General features: G+C 43.2%; 1 protein-coding gene across 2 annotated transcripts; it reads left to right on the top strand.

The window, feature by feature from the left end:
• Positions 1–2,517: 2,517 nt before the first annotated feature.
• Positions 2,518–26,921, top strand: LOC137336562 (N-acetyllactosaminide beta-1,6-N-acetylglucosaminyl-transferase-like). Of its 2 annotated transcripts, XM_068001671.1 has the most exons (4): positions 2,518–3,654; positions 13,448–13,537; positions 23,642–23,755; positions 25,131–25,184. In XM_068001671.1, the coding sequence occupies exons 1-3, from the start codon at positions 2,694–2,696 to the stop codon at positions 23,740–23,742; spliced, it is 1,152 nt and encodes a 383-aa protein (XP_067857772.1). In that variant the 5' UTR covers positions 2,518–2,693; the 3' UTR covers positions 23,743–23,755; positions 25,131–25,184. The 2 variants fall into 2 exon arrangements, with proteins under 2 accessions (XP_067857772.1, XP_067857771.1); XM_068001670.1 differs by lacking the exon at positions 23,642–23,755 and having other exon boundaries at positions 25,131–26,921.
• Positions 26,922–27,218: the final 297 nt, after the last annotated feature.

Genomic DNA, 27,218 nt, shown 5'->3' with positions numbered 1-27,218 from the left:
TGCGCTCTCCTCTCGGACTCTCCTCCCGCTCTCGGACTCTCCTTTTACACTGCGCTCTCCTCTCGGACTCTCCTCGCACTCTCGGACTCTCCTTTTACACTGCGTTCACCTCTCGGACTCTCCTCTTGCTCTCGGACTCTCCTTTTACACTGCGCTCTCCTCTCGGACTCTCCTCCCGCTCTCGGACTCTCCTTTTACACTGCGCTCTCCTCTTGGACTCTCCTCCCACTCTCGGACTCTCCTTTTACACTGCGCTCTCCTCTCGGACTCTCCTCTCGCTCTCGGACTCTCCTTTTACACCGTGCTCACCTCTCGGACTCTCCTCCCGCTCTCGGAGTCTCCTCTCGCTCTTGGACTCTCCTCTTACACTGCGCTCACCTCTCGGACTCTCCTCCCGCTCTCAGACTCTCCTTTTACACTACGCTCACCTCTCGGACTCTCCTTTTACACTGTGCTCACCTCTCGGACTCTCCTCCCACTCTCAGACTCTCCTTTTACACTACGCTCACCTCTCGGACTCTCCTTTTACACTGTGCTCACCTCTCGGACTCTCCTCCCGCTCTCAGACTCTCCTTTTACACTACGCTCACCTCTCGGACTCTCCTTTTACACTGCGCTCACCTCTCGGACTCTCCTCCCGCTCTCAGACTCTCCTTTTACACTACGCTCACCTCTCGGACTCTCCTTTTACACTGTGCTCACCTCTCGGACTCTCCTCCCACTCTCAGACTCTCCTTTTACACTACGCTCACCTCTCGGACTCTCCTTTTACACTGTGCTCACCTCTCGGACTCTCCTTTTACACTGCGCTCACCTCTCGGACTCTCCTTTTACACTGCGCTCACCTCTCGGACTCTCCTTTTACACTGCGCTCTCCTCTCGGACTCTCCTCTCGCTCTCGGACTCTCCTTTTACACCGTGCTCACCTCTCGGACTCTCCTCCCGCTCTCGGAGTCTCCTCTCGCTCTTGGACTCTCCTTTTACACTGCGCTCACCTCTCGGACTCTCCTCCCGCTCTCAGACTCTCCTTTTACACTACGCTCACCTCTCGGACTCTCCTTTTACACTGTGCTCACCTCTCGGACTCTCCTCCCACTCTCAGACTCTCCTTTTACACTACGCTCACCTCTCGGACTCTCCTTTTACACTGTGCTCACCTCTCGGACTCTCCTTTTACACTGCGCTCACCTCTCGGACTCTCCTCTTGCTCTCGGACTTTCCTTTTACACTGCGCTCACCTCTTGGACTCTCCTTTTACACTGCGCTCACCTCTCGGACTCTCCTCCCGCTCTCGGACTCTCCTTTTACACTGCGCTCACCTCTCGGACTCTCCTTTTACACTGCGCTCACCTCTTGGACTCTCCTTTTACACTGCACTCACCTCTCGGACTCTCCTCTCAGTCTTGGACTCTCCTTTTACACTGCGCTCACCTCTCGGACTCTCCTTTTACACTGCACTCACCTCTCGGACTCTCCTTTTACACTGCGCTCACCTCTCGGACTCTCCTCCCGCTCTCAGACTCTCCTTTTACACTGCGCTCACCTCTCGGACTCTCCTCTCAGTCTTGGACTCTCCTTTTACACTGCGCTCACCTCTCGGACTCTCCTTTTACACTGCGCTCTCCTCTCAGACTCTCCTCTCGCTCTCGGACTCTCCTTTTACACTGCGCTTCCCTCTCAGACTCTCCTTCCGTTCTTTGGACCTGTGGTTCCCGAAGCTCTCCACCCCTGGAGTTTTCCTTGTGTAATTTCTGGGTCTGCTCTACACTAATTGATAGAGATTGATTGCTATGATTAGTCAACAACTCCATTATTATTGTGCCATGCGATTACCAGGATGGTAGAAGGGAAACTCGAGGGACCTTGGTCTTTTATGCTCTAGTAATTCCTAAGTTCCTTTTTCTTCCCCCCCGGCATTTGTGTTTTGTTCTGAGCTTTGATTACCATGTCGCCAATCCAAACTCCCATTTATTGGTCTATAAAACATTCTGCTGCTGCCATTCACTCCTAAATCACATGAGCAATAACAATCAGTTATTTTTATCTCCTCGGCAAATGCAATTACCAGACCCTCGTACAAACGATGTCATCGTCCTTTCTATTGAACAGTTTTTTTAAAAAGTATGGTTATTTACCCTTGTCAGATCACCCAGAGGCTGAACCAGGAAATCTGATTTCTTGAGTGGGTGGATTTTGTTGGTCGGTGTAAACTGTAAACCGACCATCCAAAGTCTGTTTCTCAAAATAGGAGTCAATTTTCCCCATTTTGCATGTGTATAACTGTATGAATACTTTACATATATATATATATATTTAAATCGTCAGCATCAAGTCATGATCTCACTCCCCATCCCTTGTCTGATCTTAGAAAGAAAAAGTGGTCACTTTAAAAGTAACTAGCAGGTTAAATGATAGTTACTTCCACGCAAGTGTGTAATGATTGCCGGAGTGCAAAGCGTTAAACAACGGCTCTGTGAAGCAGAAAGCAATGCCCCTATTGTATAGCCTGTGCTGGGAGATTAGGGCTCACAGCAGCAGAGGTGGCTGGGAAAGGAGTTGCCTTGTGTTTCCTCTCCTGAGCTAGGTCCGTCCAAATGCGGAAGAAACAGAAGCACAGAGGGGGCTCCTTCGCCGTCCACTGCCGCTTGGGCTTATTAGGCAGTAGCTGAAGTTGGAGAGTGAAGAAGGGAGGAATGGAGGCGGGACAGAGGATCAATGTCGGTTTCTTTACGCTGCTGCTGTTCGTTGTTGTGAGTTTCTGCTGGTTTTATCGGATTCAATCCGGGCAAAATTGGGACAAATCCAAGAATCCCACCAGACTCTCACAGAGGGTGGGCTCTGGCTGGGGGCCCATTTGCGACTCCTTCTTCCAAGGGAAGAAAGCCTTCCTTTGGCAAGGGGAGCCCTCAATGGCTCTCCCGGTGAGAGATGGTCCGGAGCCCGAGTACTGCAGCAAGTTAGAGGCGTTGCTCCATTACACCAGAAGCCCACTGTGGGCGGAGGAGGTCAACTTCCCCCTGGCCTTCATCATCACCGTGCACAAGGAGTTCGACACCTTCCAGAGCCTCTTCAGGACCATTTACCGACCTCACAACATCTACTGCATCCACGTGGATGAGAAGTCCCCCGGGCTCTTCCAAAGGCAACTGCAGCAGCTACAGGGCTGCTTCCGAAATGTCTTCCTCGCCTCCAGGATGGAGCCCATCATCTACGGAGGGATCTCCCGGCTGGAAGCGGACATCAGCTGCCTGACAGACCTCCTCAAGCTGAAAGCCAAGTGGAAGTATGTCCTCAACCTCTGCGGTCAGGATTACCCCCTGAAAACCAACCTGGAGATCATTCGTCACCTCAAAACCTTTAAAGGGAAGAACATTACCCCTGGCATTCTGCCTCCGGAACATGCCAAGCTTCGCACTAAGTTTGTGTACAAACAGGTTCTGTCTGCCAGCAATTCCTATGTAATCAGAACTAAGAAGCATAAGTCCTCCCCTCCCCACAACCTAACCATTTACTTTGGGTCTGCATACTATGCTTTGACAAAAGAATTCGTAGAATTTATTTTGAAGGACCAACGAGCCTTGGATTTGTTAAACTGGTCAAAAGATTCATATAGTCCTGATGAACACTACTGGGTAACGTTAAACAGGATACCAGGTATGTGCAACATCTGCATTGTCCATAAAGAGTGAGTTGGATGGAGCTGTTGGTTAGATTTTGCCTTTCACTTCTGACACCCAGATTCAAATCTAGGCCAGACTGATTGGATGAAGTCTGATTGAGTGTCAGCTGTGGCTCAGTGGAAGCACTCTCTCCTCTGAGTCGGAAGGTTATGGGTTCAAGTCCCACTCCAGAGAATTGAGCACAAAATCCAGGCTGACACTCCAGTGCAGTACTGAGGGAGTGCTGCACTGTCAGAGGTGCTGTCTTGTGGATGAGACATCTGCCCTCTCAGGTGGACGTAAACGATCCCATGGCACTACTTCAAAGAAGCGCAGGGGAGTTCTCCCTGATGTCCTGACCAATATTTATGCCTCAACCATCATCACTAAAAAACAGATTATTTGGTCATTATCATAATCCTGTTTGAGGGAGCTTGCTGTACACAAATTGGCTGCCACGTTTCCTATATTACAACAGTGACTGTACTTCAAGAAGTACTTCATTGGCTGTAAAGCAATTTGGGATGTCCTGAGGTCATGACAGGCACTTTATAAATGCAAGTTCTTTCTGTCTTTCCTCTGTCTGCTGGCTGTGCAGGGATGCTGTGCAAAATGAAATTGGGCAGAATCAATCTAGTTTCTAGTGAGCAAGGGCCTACAGAACAAAACTGTTCCTAATTCAGCACTAATTGGCAATCTCACTCGGAAGGCTACAGGATAGCTGGTATGGGGGTGTCGAAGGTCACACTGGTGCAATAGTGTATGCCGTGAGGCTAGGCCTTAGGCATGTTGGGCAGATTAGATAGTGCTTTACTCAGCTTCTGGCAGTGCTTGATGCTATTGCTGGGTGCTTGAAATGAGAAGAATTCTATTCCCAGCATTAACACTCCTCACCTTGACGGTGCACACAAAAAAAAATAAAAAGAAAGTGGGTGGGAGTAAAAATAATCTCAGCAATGGGCTCAGGTGGTTTCATAAACAACAAGGGCCAAATGCAGAGGGTGCTGCAGCATAAGATCCTCACTGTAGGATTACAATTGCAATTTAGTAATTGGAATTTAATTCGCTACCTGTTACTGGAATACATTATGAATGCTTTTTAGAAGTCATCTAAATCTAGAGAGGTGGGTCAGTGGTAAACTATGGTTGCTTAATTTCATGTTGCAATATCTTCATAGTTTCCACTCCCTCACAGGCTTCCATAGAGTCAAAGTGGGGGTTTGTTTCATTGTACAACCAATCATACTCTGTAACTTCCTGATTAGAATTAGGCAATGACTGGCAGTACACATGATATGATCTTTCATATATTTGACTTGCATATACTTTCTGTAAGCGTGGATCTAACTTTTCCTCCATGCCTGCCTAAGGTATACCTGTAGAACCATAGAAAGTTTACAGAATAGAAAGAGGCCATTTGGCTTGATGGAACAGAGGGACCTCTTAGTGGTTGGGCGTAACATGTTGCCCAGATGAAGTGCAAAGAGGAATACCAGGCAGGAAGGATTGCCCAGGAGATCTGGGGAGATGGGTTCATGGATTGTTTGAAATAATGAGGAAGGCGATTAAATACCATGGTACATGTTCTGCAGATCAGGAATTATCTTCAACATCACATACCAAAAGCTTGAGCTTATATCAAATCTCCTCTCAACCTTCTGTGCTCTAAGGAGAACAACCCCAGCTTCTCGAGTCTACCACGTAATTGAAGTCTCTCATCCCTGGAACCATTCTAGTAAATCTTTTCTGCACCCTCTCTAAGGCCTTCACATCCTTCCTAAAGTGCGGTGCCCAGAATTGGATACAATACTCCAGTTGTGGCCAAACCAGTGTTTTATAAAGGTTCAACATAACTTCCTTGCTTTTGTACTCTATACCTCTATTTATAAAGCCCAGGATCCCATAGGCTTTTTTAATTGCTTTCTCAACCTGTCCTGCCACCTTCAAAGATTTGTGCACATATACCCCAGGTCTCTCTGTTCCTGCACCTCCTTTAGAATTGTACCCTTTAGTTTATATTGTTTCTCCTCGTTCTTCCTGCCAAAATGTATCACTTCGCACTTCTCTGCTTTAAATTTCGTCTGCCATGTGTCCGCCCATTCCACCAGCCTGTCTATATCCTCTTCAAGTCTATCACTATCCTCCTCACTGTTTACTATGATTCCAAGTTTTGTGTCATCTGCAAATTTTGAAGTTGTGCCCTGTACACCCAAGTCATTAATATATAGCAAAAAAAAGCTGTGGTCCTGGTACCAACCCCTGGGGACCGCCACTGTATGCCTTCCTCCAGTCCGAAAAACATCCGTTCACCCCTACTCTCTATTTCCTGTCACTTAGCCAATATTGTATCCATGCTGCCACTGCCCCTTTTATTCCATTGACTTCAATTTTGCTGACAAGCCTATTATGTGGCACTTTATCAAATGCCTGGTGACAGTCCAATATTCACAACATCAACTGCATTGCCCTCATCAAAAAATTCAATCAAGTTAGTTAAACACTATTTGCCTTTAACAAATCCATGCTGACTTTCCTTCAGTAATCCACACTTGTCCAAGTGACTCTTAATTTTGTCCCAGATTATCGTTCCTAAAAGCTTCCTCACCACCGAGGTTAATCTGACTGGCCTGTAGTTGCTGGGTTTATCCTTACACCCTTTTTTGAACAAGGGTGTAACATTTGCAATTCTCCAGTCCTCTAGCATCGTAGGTTGCTGAAGGAAGTAAGGATGGAAATTGCAGAAGTGCTGGCCATAATCTTCCAATCATCTACCTAAGGAGGATTGGAAGATTATGGCCAGCACTTCTGCAATTTCCATCCTTACTTCCTTCAGCAACCTACGATGCATCCCATCTGGACCAGGTGACTTATCTACTTCAAGTACAGCCAGGTTTTCTAGTACCTCCTCTTTATCAATTTTTAGCCCAACCAGTATCTCAACTACCTCCTCTTTTACTGTGACTTTGGCAGCATCTGCTTTGGTAAAGACAGATACAAAGTACTCATTTAGTACCTCAGTCATGCCCTCTACCTCAGTGAGTAGGTCTCCATCGGCCCCATCCCTCCTCTTACTACCTGTTTACTATTTATATGCCTATAGAAGACTTTTGGATTTCCTTTGATGTTAGCCACCAGTCTTTCTAATAATCTCTCTTTGCCCCTCTTACTTCCTTTTTCATTTCTCCTCTGTACTTTCTATATTCAGCCTGGTTCTCACTTGTATTATCAACCTGACATCTGTCATACGCCTCCTTTTTCTGCTTCATCTTACTCTCTATCTCTTTCATCATCCAGGGAGCTCTGGCTTTGGTTGCCCTACCTTTCCCCCTGATGGGAATGTACCTAGACTGTATCCGAACCTTCTCCTCTTTAAAGACCGCCCATTGTTTGATTACAGTTTTGCCTGCCAATCTTTGATTCCAATTTAACTGGGCCAGATATGTTCTCAACCCACTGAAATTGGCCCTCCTCCAATTAAGTATTTTAACTCTAGATTGTTCCTTGTCCTTTTCCATAACTAATCTAAACCTTCTGATACTGTGATCACTGTTCCCTAAATATTCTCCCACTGACACTTGCTTCACTGACCTACCTCATTCCCCAGAACCAGATCCAGCAATGCCTCTTTCCTCGTTGGGCCTGAAACATACTGATCAAGGAAGTTCTCCTGAACACACTTCAGAAATTCTTCCCCCTCTTTGCCCTTGCACTATTACTATCCCAGTCTATATTAGGATAGTTGAAGCCCCCCATTATCACCAGTCCACAGTTCTTGCACCTCTCTTTAATTTCCCTGCAAATTTGCTTCTCTATATCCTTCCCACTAGTTGGTGGCCTATAGAATACACCCAGTAGTGTAATGGCACCTCTATTGTTTCTTAACACTAACCAAATGGATTCTGTCCTTGACCCCTCAAGGACACCCTCTCTCTCTCCAGCACTTCAATATTCTCCTTAATCAATACTGCCACCCCTTTTTTTCCTTCCCCATATTTCCTGAACACCTTACCTCCCATAAGAAAGCTACTCCACTCTGTCACGCCTTCTTTGCATCTGAAGGCAGTACTAAGGTAGATTCAGCTGGCACAGTTGCAGAATATATGCGAAGCCAGTGAAAGAGAGTATTAGAGTGGCTTCTATGAACATAACCCATCTGTTCAGGATAAGATAATTTAGAAACCAGATCATTCACACAAATGTAGCCAAGGAACAAACTAAGTCACAGAAGAGTGGCCTTAATTTGACCTCCTTAGGAGCCCTGGTATAGCCAGGATTAGAATAATTAGAGAAACCAACTGAACCAATCTTACACGTCTCAGAATTCAGTAGCTCAAGAGTTTTTAAAAAAAACTTTGATTTTGTGGGGATTTGAGTAAAAGGTCAGATTACACCATCGCCAAACATTTGCCAACACTTGGCACTCCTGTCCATGGTATATGGCCAGAGCCATATGAGGGAGGGTGCCAAGTTGCCAGCTAGGTTTTCTACCCTAGGATTAGGAGTACAATTAAAATCCCCACCGATAGCTTTGGAAGGACACACCTGTAGGGCACAAACAAGGGGAGAAAGTTAGATAAGTGGAAGAGTCAATGTTTGGAATGGAGCGAGACTGACAAACAAACAGAGACTCCATGACACCCTAGGAGATGGGCATTTTTTGCACCTCCCAGAGGAAAGCCCTTCACATTCGAGAAGAAAAACCTTCACCCGCAGCAGACAATTGCTCATTCTGTGTCTAGGCCAGTATTACAGTTAGCCAGAGAAATGTAACCATCATCTCTGGTACGAAAAGATCTTTTCAAACATGCTGGAGATGCACAGCAGGGCTGTCTTCATCTGTAAAGAGAAAAGACTGTAAAGGAAGGGTCAATATCTTAAAGTAATCCATCTTTCTCTGTTTGGATGTTGATGGACCTGCTATCTGTTTGATTCTTCCATTATTTCAGTTAGCCACTGAAATATAACCGTAACCTTTTATAGAATCACAGAATCTTACAACACAGGAGGCTATTCGACCCATCGTACCTGTGCCGGCTCTTTTAAAGAGCTATCCAATTAGTCCCACTCTTTCCCCATAGCCCTGCAAATTTTTCCTTTTCAAGTTTATTGCAATTCCCTTTTGAAAATTACTGTTTAATCTGCTTCCACCACCCTTTCAGGTGGAAACATACTGATCAAGAAAGTTCTCCTGAACATACTTCAGAAATTCCTCACCCTCTTTGCTCTTGACACTATTACTATCCCAGTCTATATTAGGATAGTTGAAGTCCCCCATTATCACTACTCTATAGTTCTTGCATCTCTCTAATTTCCCTGCAAACTTGCTCCTCTATATCTTTCCCACTAGTTGGTGGCCTATAGAATACACCCAGTAGTGTAATGGCACCTCTCTTGTTTCTTGACTCTAACCAAATAGATTTAATAATGCAAAATGAACCAGAACAGATAAGAGAAGTAAGACAATAGCAATCACAACATAATAAGGTTTAAGATAAAGATTGAGAAGGATGTAAGTAAGACAAAGACCAAAGTAATAAATTGGGGGAAAAAAACTGATTTTCAGGGGATGAGAATGGAACTAGGGAAAATAAACTGGAAAAAATTACTGAAACAAAGAAATAGAACAGCAATGGGAAACATTTAAAATGGTGATCAATAGAGTTCAGGAGAAATATATCCCACTAAAAAAGCAAGAACCAACTAGCCAGTAATGAAACATCATGGATGAATAAAGAAATAAGGACAAAATTGAAACTAAAGAAAAACCATACTCTAAGTACATTGACAACAAAGGAGAGGATGACAAAAGAGAATCCGAAAAGGCTAGGAAAGAAGTTTTTAAAAAAACAATTAGGAAAGCAAAGAGAAACTACGAAATTAAATTATCAAGGAACATAAAAAGAAATAATAAAATATTCTACAGACACATAAATAACAAAAGAAAAATCAGGATAGGGATCAGGCCACTAAGGGATACAGATGATAAACTCACGGGTAATGACAATGAAATGGCAGAAATATTACTTTGCCTCACTATTTACTAGGACGACTAACATGGTGGGCATGACATTAGAAGAAGAGATCAAAAAAGATATAAAGATTTTTAAGATAGACAGAGGGGAGATAATTGATCAACTGATCAAACTTAGAGAGGATAAAACCCTTGGTCCGGATGGATTGCATCTGTACATATTAAAAGAAATTAGGGAAGAGATAGCAGAGGCACTATTGCATTATATATAAAAATTCATTAGAAAAGGGAATAGTGCCAGAGGACTGGCAGACAGCTAATGTGATTCCTATATTTAAAAAGGGAGTTAGAACTAGTCCAGGGAACTATAGACCAATTAGCTTGACCTTGGTGGTAGGAAAAATAATGGAATCCATACTCAGTAACAGAAAAACATCTAACGAAAATATAATAGAGTAGTCAGCATGGATTTCAAAGGGAAGGTCATGCTTGACCAACCTTATTGAATTCTTTGAAGAAGTAACAGAAAGGGTAGACAAGGGTAATACAGTAGATGTAATATATTTGGATTTTCAAAAGGCCTTCGATAAGGTACCGCATAGTAGACTCATGACTAAGGTCAGAGCATATGGAGTCAGAATGGATAGCAAGCTGGCTACAAAATAGAAAACAGAGAGTAGGGGTTAAGGGTAGCTACTCAGATTGGTAAAAGGTGGGAACAAGGGATTAGTGCTGGGACCACTGTTCACCATTTACATAAACGGTTTGAAATGGGAATCGGAAGTAAAATTTCATAAATTTGTAGACAACACTGAATTAGGGGGTATAGTTAATACCAAGGAGGACTGTGACAAAATACAGGAAGGCAGTAATAAACTTGCAGAATGGGCATGTAATTGGCAAATGAATTTCAATATAGATAAGTGTGAGATTTTGGTAGGAAGAATAAGGGGACCACATACTGCTTGGATAGTGAGTTTTAATGGGTAGAGGAGCAGAGGGATCTGGGGGTACAGATACACAAATCACTAAAAGTAGCGACGCCGGTTAATAAGGCCATTTTTTAAAAAAGCAAACCAAGCACCGGAGTTCATTTCTAGAGGGATAGAATTGAAAAGCAGAGAAGTTATGTTAAACTTGTATAAAACCTTGGTTAGATTACACTTGGAGTACTGTGAATATTTCTGGTCTCCATGTTATAAAAAGGATATAGAGGCACTGGAGAAGGTGCAAAAAAGATTTACTGGAACTGAGAGGTTATACCTATCAAGAAAAGAGAAGATTGAGGGTGACCTGGTAGAGGTCTTTTAAGATTATGAATTAGGGTAGAAGTAGAGAAGATGTTTCCACTTGTGGGGGAGACCAGAACTAGGGGCCATAAATATATGACAGTCACTAATAAATCCAATGGGAAATTCAGGAGAAACTTCTTTACCCAGAGAGTGGTTAGAATGTGGAACTCACTACCACAAGGAATAGTTGAGGCAACTAACATAGATACATTTAAGGGGAAGCTAGATAAAAACGAGGGAGAAAGGAATAGAAGGATATGCTGATAGGGTTAGATGAAGTAGGGAGGGAGTACAGGGTGATGGGTGCACTGGATTTGGTGTGAGTTAGAATACAGGGAGCTTAAGTTTATGGAGGCTGGAAGAGGGTAGAGCATTGGAATAGTCAAGTAAGGAAGTAACAAAGACGTGGATGAAGGTTTCAGCAGCAGATAGGCTGAGGCAGGAGTGGAGACGAGTGATGTTACAGTGGTGGAAGTAGGCGGTATTGGTGATGGGGAGGATTATAGGGTCGCAAACTCAGCTCAGGGTCAAATAGGATGACTAAGTTGCAAACATCTGGTTCTAGCTGAGACAGTGGCCCGGGAGGGGGACGGAATCGATGGCTAGGTCTTATGATAGAGCCTGATTACTCCAAGAGGAAGAGAACTACTCCATATATACACACATGCACAGTTAGTTATTCCCACATTATTCCCCTCCTTCACTACTTGTGCAAGCTATATTCTTCACTGCCTAGTATTATCTATTTTGGAATAAGTTCCTTGAAAAGAATTGTCCTCCTTCCTTCTGTTTCAAGAGCGTGCCTAAGATATAAACTGCTTATAAGAGCTATGACATCCCCCACTCCCCATATAATCCATTTATAATACAAAGCCTATGGCTCAGCCATATTACATTATACAGAAACTGATACCCTGGCAGTAAATTAATATTTTGATATCAGATGTCAGTAGTATTATAAACAAACCAATACATCTTTTGCCCATCCCACTCATCAATTCGACCAGCAATTTAAAAACGATTGAATGCAACAGGTATGCAGGTCTCCAAATTCAACAACTATATATGACAGAATTAATAAGGACCTAGGCAATGACCTACGAAAACAAGCAAATGCCATCCTATGAAGGAATGCAAAGAAATAATCAGTGTAAAAAGGCCTCAACTCTCCTGTTTCAGCATTCAGGCCAATTCATACAGAGCCCTGAGGTGTGTCGAGTCAGCTATATCCTCAACCCAAAGACTCCATGCTAACTGAGTTTGATCTTGCTTGAGTCATAAATTTGCACCCCCTCTTCCCTGTTGGAGCTTTCCCTGCACAGAGATCTAGAGCAGCTCGTTGAAGCTGATGATCAGCAAGGACATCGTATGCACTGTGCCTACTGCTTCCAGATAGGGATCTTGTAAGCAGCTAAGGATTGGGCCTGGAGAAGGCCTTTCCCAACCAAGGAATTCCTCGCAGAATCTGGACTGAACAATTGGAAGGTCGCAACAGAAAATCAATGGAGTTTGGTGAGATAAATATAGTGTAGTGCAGGCCCTGTTTGTGAGGGGCTTCATCAGATTCCCACTTGTAATTCAGTAGGTCAGAGAACAAATCTGCGTACATGAAGATCCTTTTACTAGTGTCAGCTGTGGCTCAGTGGTAGCACACTCTCCTCTGAGTCAGAAGGCGATGGGTTCAAGTCCTACTCCAGAGACTTGAGCTATAAATCTAGGCTGACGCTCCCTGCACTGTCGGAGGTGCCGCCTTTTGGATGACACATTAAACTGAGGCCCCATCTGCATTCTCAGGTGGACGTAAAAGATCCCATGGCACTATTTCGAAGAGGAGCAGGGGATTTCTTCTGGTGTCCTGGCCAATATTTATCCCTCAATCAACATCACTTTAAAAACAGATGATCTGGTCATTCAAAATGTCATCTACTCAGAGAGTCCAGTAAAGTCCATTCACAATTTTTATATCAATAAAATTCGAGCCGCAAAGTTCCATAGAGCCTTCAGATTAATGTCTAAAAGCAATCTTTTAAAAAAAAAAGTCTAGGACTTGTTCAGCTAGTTTCTGTACTTTACTCTTGACAACAAACATATTTTACGTGCTGGCACCAATGTACAATGTGAAAGGTCATATTTAAGCCAATATGCTTTAATGTTTTCTGATGCTTTGAATGTGTACAAAGATTAATTAATCACCTCAAATTGCTGCCATGACAACTAATATCAGTGAGAGATCTATAACCCATAGTGCTTCACCCAGTGTTCTATAGCTCAAAATGCTTCCTTGAGACACAAACCCATATTCGAAAGAATAAAACCTATAATTGTACTGCTGCGATTTTTATACTTTTAAGTAGAAATTTCACACACTCATCACTACACTTATTCTAGCGGAAGACAAAATTTCGCACCACTTTTTTTATTGAAACCTGTGTGAAATGCCAAGGTTCTTTTTTTAAGAGCAATGATTAATTTTCGATATTTGTAATTGCTGTTATCAGTATTAATGCTGGATGTCCATCCTTCAGGTGTACCTGGTTCAATGCCATCAGCAACCTGGGAAGGGAATTTGCGTGCCATAAAATGGAGTGATCAAAAAGACCATGGTGGTTGCCACGGTAATTTATTTAAAATTAAACTTTGCATCCTACTGCACATTGTTTGACTATTTGGGTAAAATCTACTTGCATGTAAATTTTGCCTGTTAATATGCAACCTCGTCCTGCATTGTTGGTAATAGCAGTTTAATCACTCTTGTATGCTGAGGTGTGACTTCATCTGTCAATTGTATTTAAACATTAACTCTCCTGTACGTTAGCTGCTCCTATTTCTTTCTTTGGGTGATGACTTCTTCCTTGTTGATTACGTTATGGAGGTGAAAGCAGCCTTTCTTTTCGGGTTGGTGTGCACATGACGCACTCCTTGTGCTTTCCTCCATCTGTGTTCCATTATGACAGCATTTCCCAAACTATTTTGGCTTCCGCCCACTGTAGTGAAGGCGAGCACCCTCGTCCCTCCCTATAAACGTAAACATTAGATATTTGTTGATAACTTTCAAAACATAAAACAAAGTTCAATAAATCGCAAGTATAAAAATAAAACATACTGTTTTCCTAATGGTACTGGCTCCTACCCTACAGGTCTTTACTGTAAAGCAGCGTTTCCCAAACTGTGGGGCGCGCCGTCTGGCGTGAAGAAGTCGGAAAAATAAAATATTTTGAGAAAAAATGATGTTGGGGTGTGTCCCAAAGTGAACACTTTTGCCGTGCTCCCTACACCCTACACGTGTAGCGGTTTGGGACACTGCCTTAGATCGCGATAATCTACTCGTGATCAGGGAAGTCCCACGAAATGGCAACGATGTCGCTCCGGCAAATGACCAATGGGCTGTGTGTGGGAGGCCTGCGTCAGGGGGCGCGCCCCACAGTTTGGGAAACCCTATATTATGAAATAAATAATGCATTTATAAAAGGTGAAGGGAGTGAACATTTAAATCGAGATCAGCGTCGGAACACCCAGCAGTTGCAGGGAAATTGTAGTGCATCTTCTGTTCAGACATCGGTGCGATGTTTGACCATGTGTATTTATTTTTTCCTATTTCTGTTAGTATAAGGTTTTCAATAAGGCTCTTGAACATTGGGTATCATACAGGACAGGCAATAGGACAGTGAGTGTGAGAGCGTCTGTCTGTGTGCCTGCGGGTGTGTCAGCCTGCCTCCGCGTGTGCATGTGCAAGATTAAGCAAACCCACAAATAACCACTATTGAATTTGAGGATTTCGTTAAGTGTGTATGTTTGTCTAAAATTCAGGTCTGCTAAAGCTAGCATTTGGGCACCGCAATCTGCCAATCATAATTACCGTACGCTTTCCTTCGTGACATCTAATTTCAAAACAAAATATTGTTGGTTTTGCTGCAGCAGCCAGTCAGTCGGAGCAGCTTTCAACAGTTCCACTCTCCTGAGTGATTACAGCTTCAGTGAAATTAGTCTCATGAGGCTTCTCCGTGCTTTCTATTCCTCTTGTCCCCGGGATCATTCACAAGATCTCTTCATTAATGTTGGTAACTTTTTACACTAGTAACTGAAGAAAACTTGGCTGTTAGAATATTGAAACTGAGTGCCAAACAGGTCATATTAATTCTGTACAGGCGGGACCTTCAACACGGGTGACCTCAAAAGTAGTTGACAGTTTTGTTAAAGGGACAGTGTCACAATTTTTGGCCTTTTAACCTTGGGTTCCATGTCACTGAACACTGCAATAAGCAGGCCTCACGCCTTCCATGATCCAGAGTGTACTTTTCTCTGCCCAATATCTAGATCAACGATGGCAAGACCCAGAGATTGTAACAGGGAACCTGGCTCTGCACACTAGCTACTGAAATGTACCACATGCCTCTATGCGATTCTCTTCTTTTCAACAAACAGAATGAATATATATGCATCAGGCTGAGACTCGGGATGTAAGATGGGTACGGTAGCATAGTGGTTATGTTACTGGACTAGTAATCCAGAGGCTTGGACTAATAATCTAGAGTCATGAGTTCAAATCCTGCCACAGCAGCTGGGGAATTTAAATTCAAATAATTAAATAAAATCTGGAATAAAAAAAACTAGTATCAGTTATGGTGGCCATGGAACTACCGGATTGACGTAAAAACCCATCTGGTTCACCAATGTCTATTTAGGGAAGGAAACCTGCCGTCCTTACCCAGTCTGGCCTATATGACTCTAGAACCACAGCAATGTGGTTGATTCTTAATTGCCCTATGAAATGGCCTAGCAAGCCACTCAGTTGAACAGTCTTGCTACAGAAAGACCACCCGGCATCGGACCACTAGGCACCGACACGACAAAGGCAAACCAAGCCCAGTCGACCCTGCAAAGTCCTCCTCACTAACATCTGGGGACTTGTGCCAAAATTGGGAGAGCTGTCCCACAGACAAGTCAGGCAACAGCCTGACATAGCCATACTCACAGAATCATACCTTTCAGCCAATGTCCCAGACTCTTCAATCACCATCCCTGGGATAGGACATACCCACCAGAGGTGGTGATACAGTGGTATACAGTCAGGAGGGAAAGGCCCTGGGAGTCCTCAACATTGACTCCGGACCCCATGAAATCTCATGGCATCAGGTCACACATGGGCAAGGAAACCACCTACTGCCCTCACTCAGCTGATGAATCAGTCCTCGTCCATGTTGAATACCATATGGAGGAAGCACTGAGGGTAGCAAGGGCACAAAATCTACTCTGCTGAGTGCACCGGATACAGCAAAGGCTATGGGCCCTGACAACATCCTGGTTGTAGTGCTGAAGACTTGTGCTGTAGAACAAGCCGCGCCTCTAGCCAAGCTGTTCCAGTGCAGCTACAACACTGGCATCTACCCTACAATGTGGAAAATTGCCCAGGTATGTCCTTCCACAAAAAGCAGGACAAATCCAATCCGGCCAATTACTGCCCCATCAATCTACTCTCAATCATCAGCAAAGTGATGGAAGGTGTCGTCGACAGTGTTATCAAGCGGCACTTACTCACCAATAACCTGCTCACCGATGCTCAGTTTGGGTTCCGCCAGGACCACTCTGCTCCAAACCTCATTACAGCCTTGGTCCAAACAAGGACAAAAGAGCTGAATTTCAGAGGTGAGGTGAGAGTGACTGCCCTTGACATCAGGGCAGCAATTGACCGAGTGTGGCACCAAGGAGCCCTAGTAAAATTGAAGTCAATGGGAATCAGGGGGAAAACTCTCCAGTGGCTGGAGTCATACCTAGCACAAAGGAAGATGGTAGCGGTTGTTGAAGGCCAATCATCTCAACCCCAGGACATTGCTGCAGGAGTTCCTCAGGGCAGCGTCCTAGGCCCAACCATCTTCAGTTGCTTCATCAATGACCTACCCTCCATCACAAGGTCAGGACTGGGGATGTTCGCTGATGATTGCACACTGTTCAGTTCCATTCTCATCCCCTCAGATAATGAAGCAGTCTGTGTCCGCATTCAGCAAGACCTGGACAACATCCAGGGCTTGGGCTGATAAGTGGCAAGTAACATTCGCACCAAGCAATGACCATCTCCAACAAGAGAGAGTCTAGCCATCTCCCCTTGACATTACCATCGCCGAATCCCTTACCATCAACATCCTGGAGGTCACCATTGACCAGAAACTTAACTGGTCCAGCCACATAAATACTGGCTATAAGAGCAGATCAGAGGCTGTGTATTCTGTGGCGAGTGACTCACCTCCTGACTCCCCAAAGCCTTTCCACCATCTACAAGGCACAAGTCAGGAGTGTGATGGAATACTCTCCACTTGCCTGGATGAGTGCAGCTCCAACAACACTCAAGAAGCTCGACACCATCCAGGACAAAGCAGCCTGCTTAATTGGCACCCCATCCACCACCCTAAACATTCACCCCCTTCACCACCGGCAAACCGTGACTGCAGTGTGTAACATCCACAGGATGCACTGCAGCAACTGGCCAAGGCTTCTTGATAGCAGCTCCCAAACCCGTGATCTCCACCACCTAGAAGGACAAGGGAAGCAGGGACTTAGGAACACCACCACCTGCACGTTCCCCTCCAAGTCACACACCATCCCGACTTGGAAATATATCGCCGCTCCTTCATTGTCGCTGGGTCAAAATCCTGGAGCTCCCTTCCAAACAGCACTGTGGGAGAACCTTCACCACACGGACTGCAGATGTTCAAGAAGGCGGCTCACCACCACCTTCTCAAGGGCAATTAGGGATGGGCAATAAATACTGGCCTTGCCAGCGACACCCACATCCCATGAAAGAATTTTTATAAAAAACAACTGAGGGTTTATTTAAATAAAACTGGTAAATGAACGGTGTAAAACAGTAAATCATAAATTCACTATCCTCCTCGATAAATAGAAAGAAAGAAATAACTTGCATTGATTTAGTGCTTTTCACCACCCCAGGATATCCCAAAGTACTTCACAGCCAATTAAGTACTTTTGAAATGAGATAATGACCACATAATCTGCTCTGGTGATGTTGGTTGAGGGATAAATATTGGCCAGGATACCGGGGAGAACTGCCCTGCTCTTCTTCGAATAGTGCCATGGGATCTTTTACATCCACCCGAGAGGGCAGACGTGGCCTCAGTTTGACCCCTCATCCAAAAGACGGCACCTCCGACAGCACAGCACTCCCTCTGTACTGCACTAGGAGTATCAGCCTAGATTTTGCCTAGAAATTTCACCCTAGAAATAAAATAATATAGTTGCCACCCATTTTCTCTCTCTATGTATTTTAAAACAGTAGCCCACTTACGCTATAAAACATGCCCCAGCTTCTCTGCTGGTTGACATGATCCTAAGCATAGAACTTTCCTGCTGCTGTTAATGAAGGCAGTCCATCTGACCCTGTGCCGTCTCTCACAGAAGTGTGAATCCAAACCCATTTGAAGTTAAAAGGAATTTTTAAAAAAACAATTACAAAAGGTTGCAGTTGCCTTGTCAGTAGCCAGTCTTGGACAATGGCATGAGATGCTTGCCTTGCAGTGTAAAGTCAATGGCCAGTTAGCACCTTAGACTTCCTATTGTGCTTTCCCTAACAACTTGCATATTGTGAAACCTGCCAGAACCAGCCTGACTGTTCTGAGCTTGTAGGGTATTTCTCAAAGGAAAGCAATGTGACAACATCAACAACAATTTGCATTTATATACCACCTTTAATGTAGTAAAACGTCCCAAGGCGTTCATAGGAGCGTAATCCTAATTTGACACCGAGCCACATAAGGTGACATTATGACATGTGACCAAAAGTTTTAAGGAGCATCTTAAAGGACGAGAGAGGTGGAGAGGTTTTGGGAGGGAATTCCAGAGGTTGGGGCCTAGGCAGCTGAAGGCACGGCCACCAATGGTGGAGCGATTAAAATCAGGGATGCGCAAGAGGCCAGAATTGGAGGAGCGCAGAGATCTCGGAGGGTTGTAGGAGGAGGTTACAGAGATAGGGAGCGGAAGGCCATACGTGGATTTGAAAACAAGGATGAGAATTTTAAAATCGTGGCTTTCCTGGATTGGGAGCCAATGCAGGCCAGCAAGCAGAGGTGATAGGTGAATGGGACTTGGTGTGAGTTAGGATACGGGCAGCAGAGTTTTGGATGAGCTCAAGTTTATGGATGGTGCAAGGTGGGAAGCCAGTCAGGAGAGCATTGGAATAGTCTGGTCTAGAGGTAACAAGGGCGTGGAGACGGTTTCAGCAACAGATGAGCTGAGGCGGGGGCGGAGATGGGTGATGTTATGGAGGTGGAAATAGGCGGTCTTGGTGATGGAGAGGATATGGGGTCGGAAGCTCAGCACAGGGTCAAGTAGGACACCAGGGTTGCAAACAGTCTGGTTCAGCCTCAGACAGTGACCAAAGAGAGGGATGGAGTTTGTGGCGGGGATCGAAGACAATGGCATCCCAATATTTAGTTGGAGGAAATTTCTGCTCATCCAATACTGGATGTCGGACAAGCAGCATGACAAATCAGAGGCAGTGGAGGGGTGGAGAGAGGTGTTGGTGAGGTAGAGCTGGGTGTCTTCAGTGTACATGTGGTACCTGATGTTGTGTTTTTGGATGATGTCACCAAGGGGCAATATGTAGACGAGAAATAGGAGGGGGCCAAGGATAGATCCCTGGTGGAATCCCCCCATTTTGAAACTAAAATAAGGATATGGTAATGTTGCAGGAGTGGGAAGAAAAGCCATTGCAGGTAATTCTCTGGCTATGACTGGAGTCATTACCCCATCCATGCTTGTTTCCAATAGTATAAAATACAAGTTTAACAATTCTGCAGACAAAAATCCATTTTTTTGTCACAGTCGGTCACCTTTTATATCTGTCTTAAAAGCTTACAATATGGAGTTGAAAAGGTTTTGTTAATATCCGGATAACAATTTCACTGTCTAAGGGTGCGTGATAACTCAGCTATTCCCTTGTGTGCGAGCTTTGTTTCCTCGAGGTTTGTTTCCCAGTTTAAAAGTTTTCATGTCAGTCCTTGCAGCCTTTGGGGAAAATTCAATTGATAGATATCCAGTTTCTTAAAAGGGACCTGGAATCTTAAAGTAGTTATCCTGTAACACCTAGCTGAGACCTGTGTCTGGTTTGTTACGAACTGATGTCTGATCTATTGTAAGCTTCAGTTGGTGTGAATCACTAATGCAGAGATTTGCTTTATTGTAATCTGGTTATTAATGTATGAATCATATGCTTATTTTAGTTTTAAAATGGGGGGATGGGAAATTATTTTGTAAGTTCTTATCACTGGCTTCCAAATGTACTTAACCAGCGTGTAACAGAGGATTTCAGAATTTGAAGTATTGGACTTGCCGCTTACAATTGTGACCTTTAACAGCTTAATATAGACGCCAGTCGCAACTGAGCCACTGAAGAAGCTATATTTTCCATTTGCAAACTCTTGCACGTTCAGCATTATGCTCTACTGAAATTCTATTTGGGGAGATAGATGGCTTGCTTGGGACATCACTAAAGGTTCACACGCTTTACTGCAACCTGAATGACGATGTTGATAGAATTGTGGTCCCAATTGTCTTTTAACACAGACCACAGCGTAAAGTGAGCTTCGTGCTGTTTAGGTCAGGCTTTTATGGTAGCACTCTTGCCTCCTGAGTTAGAAGATTGTGGGTTCAAGTCCCACATCAGAGACTTGAGCACAAAATCTAGGCTGTCACTCCAGTGCAGCACTGTCAGAGGTCTTTTGGATGAGATGATAAATCAAGGCTCCATCTGCCCTCCCGGGCATAAAAGATCCCATGGCACTATTCAAAGAAGAGTAGGGAAGTTCTTCCTGGTGTCCTGACCAATATTTATCCCTCAACCAACGTCACTAAAACAAATTATCTGGCCATTTATCTCAGTGATGTTTATAGGATCTTGCTGTGTGCAAATTGGATGCTGTGTTGCCTACATTATAACAGTGACTTCACTTCAAAAGTACTTCACTGGCTGTAAAGTGCTTTGAGATGTTCTGAGGTTGTGATAGGTGCTATATATTTGCAAGTCGTAATTTACCATTATTGTCTTGTCCTGACTGTTCACACAAATCCTTTGATATTTTTGGCTTTGTCATAGTTTCCAACTTTTGTTTGGATGTAACTCAGCCTCCAAATAAAAAATGAATTAAGCTTTTAAAAAAAGCCCTGAAGGCCACACCATAAGTAGGTCACATTATTCATCTTTTATTCAGACATTGTGTTTGAAGTTCTCCTATTTACTTCTGTTTCTCGATAGAATTTGGTTCCTATTACCTTGTTCTGTATTGGGTCTTGTATCAATTTGGTCCCATTGCTGCTGCCACATTCACAACAGCTGAAGTGTGATACTTGAATGAAGCTTTTTTGGATGGGAGTTTGAGGAGGTTGGGGGGGAGGCGGGTGGAGTGAAATGAAGCCTTTTTATTATGGTGTGGGTGGGGTAAAGGACAGTAGAGGGAAGAATAGTGTAGTTATTGTACAGCTATAAGATGCCAAACTCTAAAGCTCCTTTTCCTTTTCCTTTTATGCCTAGGGTAGAGGTAGAGTTGATACCAAAGCAGTCTACATGCTGCACTTAACTGTGTAGTTTCTGTGGGAGACTTGTTTGGAGGACTAAGTGATTCAATTAGGCATCGTGATATGGGAGGGGAAGGGGGAAGGGCAGGGCAGAAAATTTGCTGCTGAGCTGTGGTTCTGTGCTTGCACCATAGTGCTATTTTGTGTCACAAGGTAAGCACATTGATATACAGAACCAGATCAGCCTGAGCAGGCTATAGGTTGTTATTCCAATGGTGAGTCAGGAGTCCTATGTAAAAGTAGGTTTCTGTCCTCACCAGCTGGTTGGAGGTTGCATCATTTACACTTGCCAGCCTTGCAGTGCTTCTTCTGATTGACTGACTGTGTTTATAATGGGGAGGCTGAATGAGGGAGACCCATGATCATGTTTCAGGATTTGTCACTATTTGCCATGCAAGGATCTGGGTATGATTTATATTATATTACTTTTAAGTTACATTTACCTCTCCAAGGGGTGAAATGCTCTGAACAGGAGGGTAGGAAGATGTGTATTAAAGCTTGACGATCCAGTCTGTGAAGTGCTGTTACTTGTATACCAATCTAGCCTGAGACAATAAGATTCATTCATTCATCCCAGACAAGAGACTTGGTCATTATGTTGATGTGGCTTCTTTCCTGTAAAAATATTGATGTGGCTTCTTTCCTATGAGCCATCCAGGCTCATTATGTCTGGATGGTCTTATTAAATTGAGAAAAAGCAGGGAGATAGTCATTGTTTTAATTGGTAGTTGTACTGGACAAGGAGAGAGTCAGAGGTCAAACTCTGGCTTTCTGTCCTGCTAGAAACACGTGGTCTAAAGTCAGTTCTAGAAAGCCTATTGAGGGGGACAGACACGAGGGAAGTCTTCCTTAAGAATAGAGCTGATCAAACCCAAAGCAGGCCTTGGTCAGAAAAGTGAAATTTAGTTCAATCACAGGTACATGTGGCCTATTTTATTTAAGAGGAGTGACACAGAATCAAGTAGAAGACCAGTGAGATTTACTGCAGATGGTTCTCTCAACAATTGAAAAATTAACAGGGTTGTTGATTTGTATTTGGCCTCATCTAATCAATTGTAAACAATTTTACAACACCAAGTTATAGTCCAGCAATTTTATTTTAAATTCACAAGCTTTCGGAGGCTACCTCCTTCCTCAGGTGAACGATGTGGATTCCACATCGTTCACCTGAGGAAGGAGGTAGCCTCCGAAAGCTTGTGAATTTAAAATAAAATTGCTGGACTATAACTTGGTGTTGTAAAATTGTTTACAATTGTCAACCCCAGTCCATCACCGGCATCTCCACATCATCTAATCAAAGCATGGATCAGTCCTCCTTCAAAAAGATTGGGGAAGCACACTTGGAGGCATGTGTGAGATTACAGTATCTGCTTCATTTAGCACAGGGCTTTATTGTTACGGTCCCGGGTATCGTATGACAAGATTTTGAGGAGTAAAGGTAGGCTCCTGATGGTAAGGGACATGGGATCTGCTTACAGAGATGCTAAATCTGAGAGAATATCCAGAGCAGATCTGAAATTTGTAACATTCACCTTTCCCTAAAATAAAAATGGCTAATCTATTAGAAAATATTTATCTTTTGACCTGATTTTCCTCCTGAGTTATGTTCAGTCTTTCCTGATGGTTATAACCTCTCAGTTCTGGTATCATCCTTGTAAATCTTTTTTGCACTTTCTCCAGTGTTACTATATCCTTTTTTATAATATGGAGACCAGAACACAGCACAGTACTCTAAGTGTGGTCTAACCTAGGTTCGATATAAGTTTAACATAACTTCTCTGCTTTTGAATTCAGTTCCTCTAGAAATGAACAACAGTGCTTTGTTCTGCACTTTTTGTGGCGGTTGTTAAGCTGCGTTGCTACTTTTAATAATTTGTGAATTATACAAATGCTTTCAGGTCAGAGGGAACAGTCAGGGAAATTCCTTTATTTTGGCTCTGGATTTAAAATATCGATACTAAGCAAACAATCCTCAAACTGTATTATGGTTCTGTTTCCAAAGTACACTCCTATAAACTCGTCTGACCTGTAATTATGAGGTGCAGTTGTACACATGCTTACTGTAGATTAATGAAGCCGGTTACTACCCCTAGGAGAGGCCTAGCAATTTCTGTTTTCTTTAATTGATTTTTTTTTAGAACAAACTGACGAGTATGGTCCCCATAAATCAAAGACTGAAGGGAAAGCGGCTGACCTGATACCAGGTTACACTGAACCTCAACACTCAATGAGCCACTGATCTCTGCAGTACAGTTAGTATTATTTGTTGCTTGATGTCAAGCCAATATATACATGAATTGAAACCATGTGCACGAATTAAAGAAACGATTCTCCTCTCGCCTCACCCCCGATAATGAGTCTGAACTGGGGTTATCAACTCTGTTTCGACATATTTCTGGAGGTTTCACCACATGACCTCCTGCCTGCAACAGCCCCACCCAGTCAAACATCCTTTTTTCCTGCCTTCAATATTTTTATAAACCAGTAACTAACTATAAACAAAAGTGTTCAAAGAAAAAGAAAAAAACCACTTTTTTTTAATGCCCCCTGTGATTTTCTTCTGGGTTGCTCGCGGCAGTGTCCAGGAGATTAATCTTTCATTCTTGGAGGGTTGGCCACCCTATGCCTGAACCCATACCGTGTGAGGATTTGAATTCAGACTAAGTGCTCTTGGGCCTAATGTGTAGGGTTATATTGTGTCAGGCATTGACCCTTTTATTTCTAATATTTAAACTTTCTGGATTAAAAACGATCAGGGCTGCCCGTTGGCAGGGCTGGGTCCTGCTGCCCCAATGCCATGTGCAAGTGAGCAGGTACAATCGGAGGTATGATTGACATTCGAGTAGACAGCAGTCAACTCCATTGGATTATCAGGGGGAGGGGGGAGAATTGTTCTGTCTCCATGTAGCAACATCATAGCCAAATGCAAATGCATTAATGATGTTATTACATATAGCGACCAGGGCACATCCCACCCCCTACTCCCTCAATCAGAAGTTATTGCTCAGTCTGAATTTCTTTTGTGTGTAATTATTACTTGTCTGTTAGCTTCATGCCACAGGTTTGGTAATATAAAACTGTCAAACATTTATCTATCATGTCTTATTGGCCTCTCCCTGATCTAAGTAAAAATGTCTAAACAGAAGATATGTTTATAAATGCATCATTTATTATACTTCTGCGAGAAAACTTTGTCATCAACTTGTGGGAGCTGAAGCCTTTACTCTGGTGGAATAAACTGTATTATTTTGTTCTCCTCGCCCTTTACGTACCAGGGTAACCAGTTCAAGCATTGGCGAGCACTTCTGTTATTTCTCAATTCTGGCACTTTGCCCTGCATTCTTTAAACATGTAATACCCGCTGAACTGTCATAATTGCTGACTTTTTATTGTAATTGTATTTAATTTGTTCGTGTGTAGGTGTGTCGTTTGAGGGCAGGGACGTAATAATTGATTTTAAAACGGGGAACTTTCACAGTTATTGTATTGGAACAACTACTACCCATGTATGGTATTTATGACCCATGTAAGGCACAATTGAATGATAATTAGTAAAGGTCTTTCTAATGCAGTTTAGAACTTCTGTCAGACTGTAAATAATAAACTGGACTATTTTATGTCTTGCAGGTCACTTTGTCAGAAATATTTGTATTTATGGACTTGAGGATTTGAAGTGGTTAAGTGAACAAACCAGCTTGTTTGCTAATAAATTTGAACTCCATGCCTATCCACCAACTCTAGAATGCCTTGAATACAGGATCCTCAACCGAGTTCTGAATCAGAGTACCATTGCTCCACAATAAGACTTCTGGCAGCGACACAAAAAGCGGGATTGCAAGCGCTGCAGGGCATGAAATCAAGGAAAGGACCGTAAACTGGGACAAGATCTGGGATATACTTGATTCTTCACTTTTTTTTTTAACTGCTTGAATATGTGCTTTTGTTTAAATGGGTTATGTTCCCATCCGTTTTTCTTTTGACACCATGGAAATGTTGAACATACCCATAGAAGTCCTGAGTAGGGATAAATTCCAAAGTACGAGGGCATTCCCTATCGTCTGTACCTATACATGGTGAGCATAACCAATTCACTCGCACTCCCAATTTATTTTAGATGAGGGGAGGGGAGTTAACAAGTCAATTTAGATTGAATGGAAGTTAAGTGTATAAACTTAATGTACTGTAAGAGATTCCAGTCAGTTGCACATGATAAGCTGTGTTTGCACTTTCCATGAACAGACCCAATATGTAAATATCAAGAAACCTTATCATGTTGACATTGCATATGCAAGCCGCCTACACTTTTTTGAATAGGGAAATCTTTTGCAAGGCTCTAATGCCGGCATAAGAGCATCAAGGGATGGGAGCGCGCAGGTTGGATGGGTTGGTGACATTAAAATCGATTCTGTGACCCCCCCCCCCCCCTTCCTTGCTCCCTTCTAGTGAGGCTTCGCACCAGGAGTGGGACGTCCCAACCTTACCCCCTTAACTGCTCATGTTTCTTTTTAAATCCAATTTGTGAACTGACGTACTGTAACAAAATGAAGGTGTCCGTGAACTAAGCAAACTGCCTGAAAGGTGAAATAGTTCCACAAACAAAATGGCTGCCCTGCTTCTTGCAATTCTGATCATCAAAAATTCCCTGATCTGTTCAGGTGATTTTTTTTTTAAAAAAAGAATGATAGGATTCTTGGAAATATTCTCAAATTTTATTTTTCTACAAGAGTTCTCAAAGGCTACAGAGGTCAAAAGAAGCTGTGAATGCTGGAAATGGGTGTGTTTAATTTCAGGTCAGTCAGCAGCTGAATGGAATGGAGAGGAGAGGAGAGGACACTCACCTGTTGGGTGGAACTGTTCATCACAACAGGGTGCTAATGAAGTATTCCACCTAAAGCATTAACCAGCCCTCCTCTTCAAGATGCTGGCTTGACCTGCTGCGTAATTTACAGGATTTTCTATTATTACTGAAGCAAATCGATCTTAGTTTTTTGGTTGTGCTAAACATTACACTACTGTGATTTTCGGGCTTTGTAACAATCGTCGGTGACTTGCACGCAAGAAGGCCCCACAAAGTAGCACATCACTGTAAGTACAAGATAAATGTAATTCTTTAATGAGATGGAATAGTGTAGGCACTACAGAGACAAAGGATACCAGTAGGGACCAGTGTAGTACGTTATTAAATTGCAATGTATATTTTATCAGCACAGAGAAAAGAAGTATTAATTTTCTCCTGGAAGTTTGTAGTGGTTTAATTGAAGCTTATAAATCAGATAATCTTTGTAACTATCTTTGTGCCACAACCATCTTACTGACCTCATTAAATTATAGAGCTGAGTACATTTTACTATATAGATCTATTCATGGCTCATTTGGGTGCAATATTCATGATGGTCCCTTTAAGAAATAAAGAATGGTCTCAGGAATTGTGTATGGGCTTTAAATATGTATATAAAAGTTGCACTTTTTTCTTCCAGAAATCATTTTTTTTCAGCAAAATAATTCCCAAAATTTGGTACCTCAGAGAACCAGCGTTCCTCTTTTGCTAATTTCAGTGGGAAAATAGCAGAGAGTTAAAACGTTTTGTAAAATGAGTGTCCGCAAATGATTAGTCCGTATTCAGGGCTGATCTGATCAATTGCGCACCTCCAAAAAAAAGAGTTCAAGTTAATGGAAAGAAAGTCAAATTTTGATCGCTAAGGACATTGATGACCA

This window comes from Heptranchias perlo, chromosome 2 (genome assembly GCF_035084215.1).
Source record: "Heptranchias perlo isolate sHepPer1 chromosome 2, sHepPer1.hap1, whole genome shotgun sequence".
Taxonomy (NCBI): Eukaryota; Metazoa; Chordata; class Chondrichthyes; order Hexanchiformes; family Hexanchidae; genus Heptranchias; species Heptranchias perlo.
Note: the sequence above shows the minus strand (reverse complement) of the source record. Positions and strands in the feature narration are given on the sequence as shown.